Source organism: Hemiscyllium ocellatum, chromosome 9 (genome assembly GCF_020745735.1).
Source record: "Hemiscyllium ocellatum isolate sHemOce1 chromosome 9, sHemOce1.pat.X.cur, whole genome shotgun sequence".
Lineage (NCBI taxonomy): Eukaryota > Metazoa > Chordata > Chondrichthyes > Orectolobiformes > Hemiscylliidae > Hemiscyllium > Hemiscyllium ocellatum.
In genome coordinates, this window is record NC_083409.1 from 42,410,984 (window position 1) to 42,427,565 (window position 16,582).

At 44.4% G+C, this 16,582-nt stretch overlaps 1 protein-coding gene across 4 annotated transcripts in view; it reads right to left on the reverse strand.

The window, feature by feature from the left end:
* The window catches only part of kcnt2 (potassium channel, subfamily T, member 2), a 686,368-nt gene that overhangs the window by 414,415 nt on the left and 255,371 nt on the right, over positions 1-16,582 (reverse strand). For all 4 annotated transcript variants that reach the window (XM_060829715.1, XM_060829714.1, XM_060829713.1 and 1 more), the window contains one exon: positions 10,115-10,163. In XM_060829715.1, the coding sequence (XP_060685698.1) occupies positions 10,115-10,163 (49 nt within the window). The remainder of the gene's footprint in view (positions 1-10,114; positions 10,164-16,582) is intronic.

A 16,582-nucleotide genomic window follows, 5' to 3' on the forward strand; every position in this document is an offset into this window, starting at 1 on the left:
ATTAGCAGGAGTGACTAGACTCAAGAACACAGCCTTAGAGTAAGGGAAGACCCTTTAGAATGGAGATGATATGAAACTTCTTCAGCCAGAGTGGTGAATCTGTGGTATTCATTGGCACAGAAGGTTGTGGAGGTCAGGTCACTTTAAAACAGAAATAGAGAGGTTCTTGATTATTAAGGGGATCAAAGAATACAGGAAGAAGGTGGGAAAATGGGGGTTGAGTTTTATCAGCTATGATTAAATGGTGGAGTAGACTCGATGGGCCAAATGGCCAAATTTCTGCTCCTCTGCCTTATGGTCTTATGATTCCTCATAGATTCATAGAGTCATAGAGATGTACAGCAAGGAAACAGACCCTTCAGTCCAACCCATCCATGCCGACTAGATATCCCAACCCAATCTATTCCCACCTGCCAGCACCCGGCCCATATCCCCCCAAACCCTTCGTATTCATATACCCAGCCAAATGCCTCTTAAATGTTGCAATTGTACCAGCCTTCACCACATCCTCTGGCAGCTCATTTCATACACACACCACTCTCTGTGTGAAAAAGTTGCCCCTTAGGTCTTTTTTATATCTTACCCCGCTCACCCTAAACCTATGCTCTCTAGTTCTGGACTCCCTGACCCCAGGGAAAAGATTTGAACAAATCAACGGAACACCCATGGGCTCACCGATCTCCGGACTCATAGCAGAAGCAGTAATACAAAGGTTAGAAAAAACAGTTTAAACGCAATTACAATCCAAACTCTTGGTCAGATACGTGGACGACACCTTTGTAATCATTAAAAACACAGAAATAGAGAACACACACCGGATCAACAACGCCACACTCACAGGAATCCGATTCACGAGAGAGGAAGAAAAGGATAACCAGCTCCCATTCCTAGACGTGATGGTACAAAGAACATCGAACGGAGAATCCACCACGAAGGTATTCAGAAAAGCCACACACACAGACCAAGTCCTGAACTATGAAAGCAACCACCACAACACACACAAACGAAGTTGCATCAGGACATTATTCAAAAGGGCCACAACACACTGCAGCACACTTGAACTATAAAAAGAGGAAGAAGAACACTTATACAAGGTATTCACCAAAAACGGATACCCACGCAATTTCATCAACAGATGCCTTAGGAAAGGACAACGAAATGAGGACATGCCACAACCCAAAGGACTGGCCTCATTCCCATACATCAGGAGCATTTCCGAACTGACAGCCAGACTGCTGCGACCACTAGGACTCATAACAACACACAAACAACACCACTCTCAGACAACAACTCACCAGGACAAAGGACCCGATACCCAGCATGAGCAAAACCAACGTAGTGTACAAAATCCCATGCAAGGACTGCACAAAACACTACATAGGACAAACAGGAAGACAGCTAACAACCCGCATCCATGAACACCAACTAGCCACGAAACGACACGACCAGCTATCCCTAGTAGCCATACACTCAGATGACAAACAACACGAATTCGATTGGGACAACACCACTATTATAGGGCAGGCCAAACAGAGAACAGCCAGGAAATTCCTAGAGGCATGGCACTCATCCACAAATTCTATCAACAGACACATCAACCTAGACCCTATATACCGGCCACTGCAGCGGACAGCAACTAACAACCGGAAGTGGCAGATTCACACCAGTATAAATGCCGGAGGAATCAGCACAGAAGCGCTTCACAGGAGGCTCCCAAGCACTGAAGATGTCACCTAGCAAGGGGACAAAACATTTGCAACAAAAACTCCCAGCTTGGCGAACAGAACAACAACAAGCACCCGAGCTACAAATCTTCTCACAGATTTTGTCTATTTATCTTATCCATGCCCCTCATAATTTTGTAAACCTCTATAAGGTCACCCCTCAGCCTCCCAAGCTCCAAGGAAAACAGCCCCAGCCTGTTCAGCCTCTTCCTGTACCTCAGATCCTCCAACCTTGGCAACATCCTTATAAATCTTTTCTGAACCCTTTCAAGTTTCACAACATCCTTCCGATAGGAAGGAGACCAGAATATTACGCAATATTCCAACAGTGGCCTAAACAATGTCCTGTACAGCCGCAGCATGACCTCCCAACTCCTGTACTCAATATTCTGACCAATAAAGGAAAGTGTACCAAACGCTGCCTTCACTATCCTATCTACCTGTGACTCCACTTTCAAGGAGCTATGAACCTGCACTCCAAGGTCTCTTTGTTCAGCAACACTCCCTAGGACCTTACTATTAAGTGTATAAGTCCTGCTAGGATTTGCTTCCCAAAATGCAGCACCTCGCATTTATCTGAATTAAACTCCATCTGCCGCCTCTCAGCCCATTGGCCCATCTGGAATAGATCCTGTTGTAATCTGAGGTAACCCTCTTCGCTGTCCACTACACCTCCAATGTTGGTGTTATCTGCAAACTTACTAACTGTACCTCTTATGCTCTCATCCAAATCATTTATGTAAATGACAAAACGTACTGGACCGAGCGCCGACCCTTGAGGCACTCCACTGGTCACAGGCCTCCAGTCTGAAAAACAATCCTCCACCACCACCCTCTGTCTTCTACCTTTGGGCCAGTTCTGTATCCAAATGGCTAGTTCTCCCTGTATTCCATGAGATCTAACCTTGCTAATCAGTTTCCCATGTCAAACGCCTTACCGAAGTCCATATAGATCACATCCACTGCTCTGCCCTCATCAATCTTCTTTGTTACTTCTTCAAAAACATCAAGTTTGTGAGACATGATTTCCCATGCACAAAGCCATGTTGAGTATCCCGAATCAGTCCTTGCCTTTCCAAATACATGTATATCCTGTCAGTCAGGATTCTCTCCAACAACTTGCCCACCACTGAGGTCAGGCTCACTGGTCTATAGTTCCCTGGCTTGTCTTTACCGCTCTTCGTAAATAGTGGCACCACATTTGCCAACCTCCAGTCTTCTGGCACCTCACCTGTGACTATCGATGATACAAATATCTCAGCAAGAGGCCCAGCAATCACTTCTCTAGCTTCCCACAGAGGTCTAGGGTACACATGATCAGGTCCAGGGGATTTATCCACCTTTAACCTTTTCAACACATCCAGCACTTCCTCTGTAATCTGGACATTTTGCAAGATGTCACCATCTATTTCCCTACAGTCTATATCTTCCATATCCTTTTTCACAGTAAATACTGATGCAAAATACTCAGTTAGTATCTCCCTCATTTTCTGAGGCTCCACACAAAGGCCACCTTGCTGATCTTTGAGGGGCCCTATTCTCTCCCCAGTTACCCTTTTGTCCTTAATATATTTGTTTAAAACCCTTTGGATTCTCCTTAATTCTATTTGCCAAAGCTATATTATGTCCCTGATTTGCTTTCTCCTCATTTCCCTCTTAAGTATACTCCTACTTTCTTTATACTCTTCTAAGGATTCACTCGATCTATCCTGTCTATACCTGACATATGCTTCCTTCCTTTTGTTAACCAAACCCTCAATTTCTTTAGTCATCCAGCATTACCTACACCTACCAGCCTTCCCTTTCACCCTGACAGGGATATACTTTCTCTGGATTCTTGTTATCTCATTTCTGAAGGCTTCCCATTTTCCAGCCATCCCTTTACCTGTGAACATCTGCCTTCAATCAGTTTTCGAAAGTTCTTGCCTAATACCTTGGCCTTGCTCCAATTTAGAACTTCAATTTTTAGATCTGGTCTATCCTTTTCCATCACTATTTTAAAGCGAATAGAATTATGGTCACTGGCCCCAAAGTGCTCCCCCACTGACACCTCAGTCACCTGCCTTGCCTTATTTCCCAAGAGTAGGTCATGTTTTGCACCTTCTCTAGTAGGTACATCCACATACTGAATCAGAAAATTGTCTTGTACACACTTAAGAAATTCCTCTCCATCTAAACCTTTAACACTATGGCAGTCCCAGTCGATGTTTGGAAAGTTAAAATCCTCTATCATAACTACCCTATTATTCTTCCAGATCGCTGAGATCTCCTTACAAGTTTGTTTCTCAATTTCCCTCTGACTACTGGGGGGTCTATAATACAATCCCAATAAGGTGATCATCCCTTTCTTATTTCTCAGTTCCACCCAAATAACTTCCCTGGATGTATTTCTGGGAATATCCTCCCTCAGCACAGCTGTAATCCTATCCCTTATCAAAAATGCCACTCCTCCTCCTCTCTTGCCTCCCTTTCTATCCTTCCTGTAGCATTTGTATCCTGGAACATTAAGCTGCCAGTCCTGCCCTTCGCTGAGCCATGTTTCCGTAATTGCTATGATATCCGAGTCCAATGTTCCTAACCATGCCCTGAGTTCATCTGCCTTCCCTGTTAGGGCCCTTGCATTGAAATAAATGCAATTCAATTTATTATTCCTACCTTGTCCCTGCCTGCCCTGACTGTTTGACTCACTTCTGTTCTCAGCTGTATCTATCTCAGATCGATCTCTTTCCTATCTCCCTGGGTTCCATCCCCCCACCTTACTAGTTTAAATCCTCCCAAGCAGTTCCAGCAAATTTCCCTGCCAGTATATTAGTCCCCTTCCAATTTAGGTGCAATCCGTCCTTCTTGTACAGGTCACTTCTACCCCAAAAGAAATTCCAGTGATCCAAAAATGTGAATCATTTTCCCATACACCAACTCCTCAGCTATGCATTCATTTGCTCTATCCTCCTATTCCTGCCCTCACTAGCTCGTAGCACTGGGAGTAATCCAGATATTACTACCCTTGAGGACCTCCTTTTTAAATTCCTGCCTAACTCTCTGTAATCTCCCTTCAGAATCTCAACCTTTGCCCTTCCAATGTCGTTGGTTCCAATGTGTACAATGACCTCCTGCTGGCCCCTCTCCCCCATGAGAACATTATGCACCCTCTCAGAGACATCCTTGATCCTGGCACCAGGGAAACAACCATTCTGCTTTTTCTCTGCTGGCCTCAAAAATGTCTGTCTATACCTCTGACTACAGAATCCCCTAACACAATTGATCTCTTGGAACCCAACATACCCCTCGTTGCTTTAGAGCCAGTCTCAATACCAGAAACTTGGCCGGTCGTGCCACGTTCCCCTGATAATCCATCACCCCCTACATTTTCCAAAACAGTATACCTGTTTGAAATGGGTATATCCACAAAAGACTCCTGCACTAGCTGCCTCCCTCTCTTACTCTTCCTGGAGTTAACCCATCTATGTGACTGCATCTGAGACTTTCCCCCCATCCTATAACTGCCATCCATCACATACTATTGCTGTTACAAATTCCGCATCGCTTCTATCTGTCTCTCCAACTGATCCACTCGATCTGATAAGATTCGCATCCAACAGCATTTATGGCAGATATAATCTGCAGTAACTCTTGAACTCTCTTTAAACTCCCACATCTGACAAGAAGTACACATCACTGCAAAGGCCATTTTTGCTCCTTCAAAATCTACAGACCCAGAAAATAACACCATCTTATTCCTCTACAAACACTGCCCCAGGTTAAATTAATAGCTATGGCTTATATTTTAAGTTTAATAAAGAGACTTATCTCCAAAAACATATAATCAAGAAAGAATCCACTATACTCACTACTGTAGCCTTTCTCTTGGACAGACTTAAAACTACAATTAACTTATCTGATTCTGTGCTCTGAACTTCGCCCAATAGTTCCTCCTAGATTTGTTGTGAATTTCACTATTTGTTAATTTTCCCAGATGCACTCCGATGTCCAGCAATACACGAATTCTCTCCGATGTCCAGCGATACGCAAATTCTCATATTCCAGCTATTCTCTCTGATGTTTGAGATTTCATGAGGAGACTTCCATTACATTTTAATAAGCATCTGTCCGAGATTCCTTTAAGACCTATGATTGTGGATTCATCCCCTCAAGCTAGGACCTCACTGTATTCAAGATCTTAAAAACTGGGAACACACTTAATTCCTGAAGGCCTCTAGGCTTTGCGTCTGACAGCTGGATGAGAACTGGCATTCTGAAACCACTCTTCTCAATCAGTAAAGACCAGGTCAGAACAGGGAGAAGTGACACTAATATTGTCTGACAGGAACCTGGAGGTCCTGGTGGATGAGACTGTGCAAAGGAGAGCAGTCATTTTGAAGGGGACCAGCAACTGAGGTCACACTACTACACCATGGTAGCCTAGTCTGAAGTTGCCACTCCGGTCAGTGCCACCTCCCTGATATAGAAGAACCAGATGATGATGTCCTATCAACAAAGGGTGCATCTGGCTGGCATCTGAGGATCATGCTCTGGGCTGCAGGTTGATTGTAGACAACATAAAGGCAACTCAGACTAAGTGACAATTAGGAGGTAATGCAGCACCTGTAATACAGACACGGCAGGGCTCAAATTTCTCCTTCGCTCAGTTCCTTCTGCAGTGCTTTCCTGCACTGTCGATTACTAGTAGAAGTGGCCTCACCCCTTTCTAGGATAACTCAAATATTTGTAAGCCTGGCAGAGTTGTTCCTGGCAAATGCCTGGAGCTAATCTTGAGTTTCATGGGAGTCATGATCAGATTGGCTAGCAGTGATTTTTGAAATGCAAAATATAACAGGAACATGCGAGCTGTAGCAAGCCTGATGCACACCTCATGCAGCTGCCAAGGCCAATCACACAATCAGGCGCTATTTCAACAGAAAGGACATGCAGATCATCAACTGGCATTGGGGAGCTGGGAAACATAATTTGAGATACACAAAGATCTCTGCAGAGAAAAAGCAGTAGGTTTATTTAGCATTGATTTTTTTTTGTCTCAGTACTACACTGTCTTCATCAGAAGACAGGGTATCAATACATTTAATAAAAATGTCTCGTGCCATGACTATATTTAAAAGTTAGACATTAGTAGTGAAGCACTATACAACAATGAAAAAGTGAAAGGCACTACAAAAAGGTAGCAAATGAAAGGCATTATAAAAACACATTGTTTATTTGTTGTTTTATGATAGGAACGCATTTGAACTGAAAATTTGCACTGTGAATTCATAATGGTTCAGTCTAGTCAAACCTGCATTAAAATATGTGGTAATAATGAATGCGTTTCTATCACTGGACGCCAGAGTTCTATCTTGATGGAAACACAAAAACTGAAAATGTGTTGCTGGAAAAGCGCAGCAGGTCAGGCAGCATCCAAGGAACAGGAAATTCGATGTTTCGGGCATAAGCCCTTCATCAGGAATGAGGAAAGTGTGTCCAGCAGGCTAAGATAAAAGGTAGGGAGGAGGGACTTGGGGGAGGGGCGATGGAGATGTGATAGGTGGAAGGAGGTCAAGGTGAGGGTGATAGGCCGGAGTGGGGTGGGGGCGGAGAGGTCAGGATGAAGATTGCAGGTTAGGAGGGCGGTGCTGAGTTCGAGGGAATCGACTGAGACAAGGTGGGGGGAGGGGAAATGAGGAAACTGGAGAAATCTGAGTTCATCCCTTGTGGTTGGAGGTTCCCAGGCGGAAGATGAGGCGCTCTTCCTCCAACCGTCGTGTTGTTATGTTCTGGCGATGGAGGAGTCCAAGGACCTGCATGTCCTTGGTGGAGTGGGAGGGGGAGTTAAAGTGTTGAGCCACGGGGTGGTTGGGTTGGTTGGTCCGGGTGTCCCAGAGGTGTTCTCTGAAACGTTTCGCAAGTAGGCGGCCTGTCTCCCCAATATAGAGGAGGCCACATCGGGTGCAGCGGATGCAATAGATGATGTGTGTGGAGGTGCAGGTGAATTTGTGGCGGGTATAGAAGGATCCCTTGGGGCCTTGGAAATAAGTAAGGGAGGAGGTGTGGGCGCAAGTTTTGCATTTCTTGCAGTTGCAGGGGAAGGTGCCAGGAGTGGAGGTTGGGTTGGTGGGGGGTGCGGACCTGACGAGGGAGTCACGGAGGGAGTGGTCTTTTCGGAACGCTGATAGGGGAGGGGAGGGAAATATATCCCTGGTGGTGGGATCCGTTTGGAGGTGGCGGAAATGACGGCGGATGATACGCTGTATACGGCAGAACATAACAACACGACGGTTGGAGGAAGAGCGCCTCATCTTCCACCTGGGAACCCTCCAACCACAAGGGATGAACTCAGATTTCTCCAGTTTCCTCATTTCCCTTCCCCCCACCTTGTCTCAGTCGATTCCCTCGAACTCAGCACCGCCCTCCTAACTTGCAATCTTCTTCCTGACCTCTCCGCCCCCACCCCACACCGGCCTATCATCCTCACCTTGACCTCCTTCCACCTATCACATCTCTATCACCCCTCCCCCAAGTCCCCCCTCCCTACATTTTATCTTAGCATGCTGGACACACTTTCCTCATTCCTGATGAAGGGCTTATGCCCGAAACGTCGAATTTCCTGTTCCTTGGATGCTGCCTGACCTGCTGCGCTTTTCCAGCAACACATTTTCAGCTCTGATCTTCAGCATCTGCAGACCTCACTTTCTCCCCGGAAACACAAAAACCCCAGCCTGGTTCACTCAATTAACTCTTGGCAAGCACTTTTCAATACCTCAAAAAAAATTCTCTGCAGCTGTACAAAAAGGGAAGAAATGCTACTGATAGACCAAGTCTTGTTTTTCATATACCCAGTGCTGATTTTATTTCTCCAATATGTAATGTTTGCTATCTCCCAGTGGGATTTTATGCTACAGCTGAAAGGATGTATCTTATTTTCTGAGGAACAACAAAAAGGGCAGCAATCGTCTCCAAATAGTTTAGGCACTAAACAGCTGGCCAAGATGAAGTCTTCGGCCAAAGTGCCAAGAGAGCCTGCTGCTAGTGCAGAGGCACCTTAGCACAAGAAGCTGAAACCAGCATGAGGAATAGTCAACCAGGGGCTTAATAAACAGCTGATTGCCACTTAAGATACCTGCTGATGTTCATCACAAATGCTGTTCATCAGCGACCAGCTGTTTGGAAATTAATACGGCACTGATGTTTATTTCAAGCACTACTTAAAGGGATACTACCAGTTAAAGGGATATTCACCAATTGGTGCTCTCATTGCTGCTTGAACTATGAAGAGGACTCTGTGACAAATCACGGATTTTCCATGACAGTGTCAAGGCTTCAGCAACATCAAAACAACACTCATTTCCGAAGCTCTCTAATAACTTCACTTAAGGGTGTATGCTGTGCTGTCCCAAGTCAGTGCTGTTACCAGGAGAAAGGAAGCAATTGTTTGTGGGCATTTTGCTAGGGATTCACACCACAGAATTGTTAAGATGCAACAGGTCATAACTGGCCTCAGCAACGGCTTTCTGAAAGAGCTTTTCACTTTGTTCTATTTTCCTGCCTCTCCCCGTAATACTGCACATTGTTCCTCTTCAAAGCAAAATCTGATTGCTTTTCGAATGTCTTAATTGAACCTGACTCCACTATATTCTCAGCCAATGCAATCCAGACCCTAGCCACTCACTGCACAAAAAACGTTTTCTCCCTCATGTTGTTTTGCTTCTTTTACCAACTCTGCACAGATTTATCACTTGTTTTCATTCTTTGACCAAAACAATTTGCATGGACTGATTGCTCATTAATTCTGTACTGGGTTTCGGACATGGCCAGAGCAGTCACAGCTCTAGGCTACACAGTTTAACAACAAGTCCAAAAATAAATGGCTAATTGAGGCACAAACACATTTCAATTCTCTTTTTGCAGACAGCATAAATTACAGAACACAGAAAGCTGAATTAGACTCGTCATATGTAGTTTCCAAATTTCTGTATAATCTGACCTTATTTACACTGTAGATAAATACAAATGCAAGGAAATTGACAGGAGTGAATTTATTGCAACTATCAATGTAAATTGGCTCAATGCTACAGAAAGCCCGACAGAAATTTATGATTCCAATAAGTTTAAGAAACATTTGCAAAAGGCAATAAGCAAGTTGCTTGTAGGCATAGCACCTGTTTTATACATTTTGTGTGCTATAATGATTAGTTGTAGAGAATAAATAATGTATTAAGTTCATGTAGAGTCAGAGCAAGAATAAAAGAATGTGGGATTGAAAGAAAGTTGTTCTGCCAGTTATTTAATTTCATCTTTCAGCTAAGACCTCAGCACTCCAGCTAATATGGGCTTCAATCTGACCATATTGCAAACTAAAAAAGTCTATTAAAGCTATCATTGTTGAACTAGTTGCATCTTACCTGTAAACCCCACAAGGGAAGACTCCTATCTACCCAAATTATAGGGGACCTGGTGGTAAATCAAAATAATAACACTGGTTAGTTTGTATTTCAAATATATTTGTCATAGTGTACTTACATTTTTGAGCACACACAAGCAAGTTATTGGCCAGGCGATGAGCTCATGTATCAGAATAATGCCAAGAACAGGTCTGTAGCCTGTTCCAGCTGAGGTAGAGCTGGGACTTGCCTCCTTAGCCTGCCCCATGGTCAATTCATGTAGTGCCAATTCAGGGGACCCTCAAATAGAGAATGTTACTTAGAAGAAGAGTTTACAAAACATGAGAAGTATTTATGGGAAAACAAAAATCAGAATCCATTCATATGATCCACAAGACACCTTGAAACATTCTGAGTGGTTCTTCAATATCATGTAAGAAATATATAATTTGACTTCATTCTCTCTCCATCGGAGTTGCAAAATTGTCAACAGGACAAGGCAAGCAAGGAGGTGTCAAGAAATACCTCAGCTCATTCATGCAATATACCAACACCATGAACATTATCCTGCACCTCACCTGACCACATAGTAGTTGCAACTTGCATTTCAATTTTGACAAGAGTATGCAAGCTTGAAACCATGAGTTTTGATGATAAATGAAAAACAAACTACAAAGGAGATATGCACTCATACCTTTCTTCCACACTGAAGCTTAAGGAGAAAAATAGTGTTTTGAAGGTTCTTGTGGAAGTGGTAGACAGAAGGATAAAAATTTAACTTCAGTATGCCCACCACTTTAAGTGGGCAAAACCCTACTGTGATTACTATTACAGTTGGAAAATGGTTACTGGGAACAATGTAAAGAGTTAATCACATAAGACATGGCTGCAATGCTGAAAAAAAAAATTAATGACCACATAATAGGTGGCATAGAATCCTACTCTCTTACTCTCTGCCCAGACTTCCAAGACCTTAAGTGTGCAAAGACTGCTCTACAGATAGATCATTATTCTCCGACAATCACTGATCAACTCAGAGATTGGATCCGTATGTACTTTAGACACAAGGGATATGTTGGATCATGAAACGTAAGTGTTCAGGGACTTAATGAGTGCAATGAGATGAAATTGTATAATAGCTACACTGCGGAGGACTGAGATGATGAATTAGAGAAGCCAAGCTATAAAACAGTTTTTTTTTGTTCACTCATGGGATGTGAGCAACGCTGCTAAGCCATCATTTATTGTGAGAAGATTTGACCAGATCACTCTGTCCAACATGGTCCGTTCTTGGTGGCCACCATATTCTGGCATCTCTACTAAAAGCTTCTGCAGCAGCCAGTTTTGCAATGTTACCATGGAAGCTCACGTGGCTGCCATTTGTGTGCGGAGTGAGGGTTGGCAAGGGCTTCCAAACAATGGTCTCCCTCCTGCATTCTGTTGTCACACAGAGAAGCAGCAGTGTGGAGGCACATTTCCAGGAAAGGGATCATGGAACCTGGTCTTCTCAGTGCTGGATGTGTATTCCCCGGCACCCAGGCTGTTATTGCCACACAGCCAGCTGGACCAGAATTCCCAATCCAGAATTATTCCTTTCCAGGAATGGAAAAGAATAATAAAAATGTTGTTTAAAAAAGCCTTTGTACATTGATTAAAATTTCATTTTAAACACATTGTTTCAGTGTGTTATCAATATTACAGTGAGCCCATTCCTAACGTTTGAGTAACTGCATTTATTTTCAATATTGCAATTTATGAGCTGTAAACAAATAAAAACCAGTCAGCTAGGGGAAACAGAAGGTGCTAAGCTTGAATGGAAACATTCTCCATAATCTAGAGTGCTGTTGGAGAGATTGATTTGTGTGGAAGCCCTGCACCTGGCCATAAAAGAGGGGCAGTGCTCTCACAAGTGTTCTCTGCCTATTCAAGCCCTTTCAGATATTCGCCCCTGATCAAATGCTGTAACAGAAATAAAAAGGCAATTTTACTCCCTGCAAAAACACTCGGCGAGGTTACTTTGGGTAGAATGTTAAAATCCCAAAAATCTCAATCTTAAAAACAATCCACATCGGATGCACCCCCATCAGTTTTTAACAGAGGCAGATAAGGCAGGCAATAAATTCACTTCCAAAAGCAATGCGGCTGATTTAAGTATTTTAATGGAACTCCATGCCTCTGTTTCTTTCAAGTCTTATCTGGCCCTTAAAATTCTGGCTCCTCAGGAATCCCAGAAACTGATGGGAATCCTTTACAATAAAGCATGGAGTTTTCCAGCTTTGCTTGCTGGCTGTAAGGAGCCCAAGTCCTTTGGTCTGGCACCCTGCCCCCAATAAAATCTATGCCACTGCTATGATCTGCAGTCTCACCCACAATCCAATCTAAACTACAATCAGGAATAAGCCACTTGGCTCTTCCAAATTCTGGATTAGTGGTGCTGGAAGAGCACAACAGTTCAGGCAGCATCCGAGGAGCAGTAAAATTGACGTTTCGGTCAAAAGCCCTTCATCAGGAATACAGGCCGAGAGCCTGAAGGGTGGAGAGATAAGTGAGAGGAGAGTGGGGGTGGGGAGAAAGTAGCATGGACCACAATAGATGAGTGGGGAAGGGGATGAAGGTGATAGGTCAGGAGGGGAGGGTGGAGTGGATAGGTGGAAAAGAAGACAGGCAGGTAGGACAAGTCATGGGACAAGGCAAGTCATGCTGAGCTGGAAGTTTGGAACTAGGGTGAGGTGGGGGAAGGGGAAATGAGGAAACTGTTGAAGTCCACATTGATGTCCTGGGGTTGAAGTATTCCGAGGCGGAAGGTGAGGCATTCTTCCTCCAGGCGTCTGGTGGTGAGGGAGCAGCGGTGAAGGAGGCCCAGGACCTCCATGTGCTCGGCAGAGTGGGAGGGGGAGTTGAAATGTTGGACCACAGGGCGTTGTGGTTGATTGGTGCGGGTGTCCCAGAGATGTTCCCTAAAGCGCTCTGCTAGGAGGCGTTCAGTTTCCCCAATGTAGAGGAGACCGTATCAGGAGCAACGGATACAATAAATGATATTGGTAGATGTGCAGGTAAAACTTTGAATGTGGAAGGCTCCTTTGGGGCCTTGGATGGTGGTGAGGGAGGAGGTGTGGGCGCAGGTTTTGCAATTCCTGCAGTGGCAGGGGAAGGTGCAAGGATGGGAGAGTGGGTTATAGGGGCGCGTGGACCTCCACCTCAGAATACTTCAACCCCAGGGCATCAATGTGGGCTTCAACAGTTTCCTCATTTCCCCTTCCCCCACCTCACCCTACTGCTCCTCCAATGCTGCCTAAACTGCTGTGCTCTTCCAGTACCACTAATCCAGAATCTGGTTTATCAGCATCTGCAGTCATTGTTTTTATCCATTCGGCCCTTCTACCCTATTTCACTTTTCAATAAGATCATGGTTCTAGGATCAGGAATAGGCCATTGGCCCTTCCAGATTCTGGATTAGTGGTGCTGGAAGAGCACAGCAGTTCAGGCAGCATCCGAGGAGCAGTGCCTCAGCTCCACTTTCCTGTCTACTCTCCATAACTCTCCGGTATCTTGCCGAGCAAGTATACATCTACCTGAACCTTGAATAGATTCTCTGAGAAGAGAATTCCACATGGTAAATAGGCCTTCTAGAAAAGGATTCTCCTCAGTTCCATGTTCAGTGGGAGAGTCCAAATTCTGAAACTGTGCCTAGCCCTAAACTGTCCATGAGGGGAAAAATTCTCCCTGCCTTCACTCTGTCAAGTCCTCCCTGGATGTCGTCAAAAAGCGTGGTGCTGGAAAACCACAGTGGGATAAGCAGCGTCCGAGGAGCAGGGGAGTCAATGTTTTGGACATTAACCCTTCATCTGGAAGAGCTGATAAAGGGCTTATGCCTGAAATGTCAACTCTCCTGCTGTTCAACCCTGAATCTCCAGCATCTGCAGTGTTCACCTTCTCCTCCTCCCTGGATGTTCTATGTTTCTGGAAAATAACCTCTCATTCTTCTAAACCTCACTGGGTTTAGGGCCAATTTGTGCAACCTTTCCTTGTTAGATAACTTTTTCATCCCAGAACATCCTCAAATTACCAGCAGTCTCTAAACTTCTTCCCCTCACATTGCCAAATCACTCTCAGCATGAACCATTTCTCCTCTTGATCACCCCCTCTGATCACAACTCCCCTACCTGCACTATAATCTCACACTGTTCCACAACCTCTTCACCACAGTGCCCGACCTGACAGAAAAAAAACCTCTGCCCAAGCTCAGAGAGTTGCAGATGGGGAAACCTGGGATAAAACATGCAAGTTGTGGGATAAGGTTCAGGAAAACTGGGCAGCGAACCTCTCCCACATTGGAGATTAAACACCAGCAAATATTGGGGCCTAGGTATTTGGGCGTGGGGTTACAAACTATAGCTACAGAACTGGTCACAGGACTGAGGAACTGTCTGACTCCACTCAGCTGAACTGAAGCTTGAACAGCATAAATTTAAAATTTTCAATACTTGTGACTGATCCTTTCAGATCGTCCAAGACCTTTCCAGAATGGGATACAACTCTCCAAGTCAATGCTTCTGGCAGGCAAGGAGATCGATGCCATTTCAATCTGTTGTACTACCCTTTGTCCCCACCCATGATTCCTGCTTCCACTGACGTTGGTGGCTTCTATCGCATAGAAACCTCCAACTTGATGGTATCAGGGAGCGAGAGAAAGTGGAATGGACAAGGAGATGTACAGAGCTGAGACAGAAGGAAGTGAACAGGGAGTGGTTTAGAAATGCTGATACTAAGATCCATTAAGGTCAATGCGGCTGGTGATACATCTAGCAAAAACAAGACCACTGTTAATCCATGTCAGCTGGTTTTGAACATGTGAAATCCTAGATATATCGGCTCAAAGAGCTGTCTTCTTCTCAAAGAACCTAAATGCAATACATAGTCCAAGGTGAAAGGGAGAAATGGTATTTTGAGAGTAGGCCAAGGGGTAATGGATTCAGATATATGGCAAAAATCACCTGGTGACTGGATTAGCAATAATTTGAAGGAAAATATTTGGACTTTATACGTAACTCACAGTTATACTTGTAAAGTATCAGTGAATTATTTTATGACTGTGGGTTGACAGAGGAACCAGAGTTCTTTATTCATTCATCAGCAAGGTGTAGGTGTGTCTGGCTGGGCCAGTATTTATTGCCAGCCCCTAATTGCCCTTGAGAAGATGCTATTGAGCCACCTTCTTGAAGTACTGCAGTCCATGTGGTGGAGTGCACCCACAGTGCTGTTAGAAGAAGGTCCAGGATTTTGACTCAGCAAGAGGGTGAAGAGTAATGCACGGCCTGGAGGGGAGTTTGCAAGTGAAGGTGTTTCTACATAACTACTGACCTTGCCCTTCTGGGTGGCAAAGGTTGTAGGTCAGAAGAAGCGGTTGAAAAAATCTTGGTGACTAGCTGCATTGTATTGTAGAGAGTGTAAACACTGCTGCCACTCTGCACTAGTGTTTGGAGGCAGCAAATGTTCAAAGTATTAGAAAGGGTGCTGGTAGACTGCTTTGTCCTGGCTGATATGAAGCTCCTTGAGTGTTGTTGGAGTTACAGTCATCTAGACAAGTAAGGAAGTATTTCATCACGACTCTGACCTGAGACTTATAGATGCTGCACAGGCATTTAGGAATTGGGAGGGGAGTTACTCACTGCTCTTTTAGTCCCAGTGTTTATATGGCTGGTCCAGTTCAATTTCTGGTCAATGGTTACCCCCATGATAATGATAGTGGCAGGATTGGGGATTCAGCAATGATAATGCCATTGGATGTCAATGGGAAATGGTTGGATTATCTTTTGCTGGAAATGCTAATTGCTTGGCATTTACGTAATGTAAATATTACTTGTCACATCCAGGTCTTGTTGCATTTGGACATGGACTGCTTTCAGTATTCTGAGGAGTCACAAATGGTGCTGATCATTATGCAATCTTCAGTGAACATGCCCTTTTCTGACCTTTTAATGAGGGACGGTCATTGATGAAGCAGCTGAAGATGGTTGGGCCCAGGTCATGATCCTGAGGACCTCCTGCAGTGATGCCCTGCAGCAGAGTAGACTGATCTCCCTCAACCATATTGATCTTCCTTTATGCTGGGCAGGATTCCAGCCAGCAACAGTTTACCTCCAATTCCCATTTACTCCAGCTTTGCTAGGAGTCCTTGATGACACCCTCAGTTAAGGCATCAAGGACAGTCCACCTTCACATGCCCTCAACACTTTTGTTCCATGTTTGAACAAAGGCTAAAATTAGGCCAGGAACTGAGTGCGTTGGTGAAATCCAAACTGAGTATCAGTGAGGTCATTGTTGAATAAGTGTAACTTAGTGGCTTTGTTACAAATCCCTTCCAATACTGTGCTGATGATAAATTGGAGACTGACGGGGTGGTAATTGGCCAGGTTGGATTCATTTTTTTTGGGTCAGGACGAATCTTAATCCTGGCCAGTCAGACTTCAATGTTATCAGAACTATGTA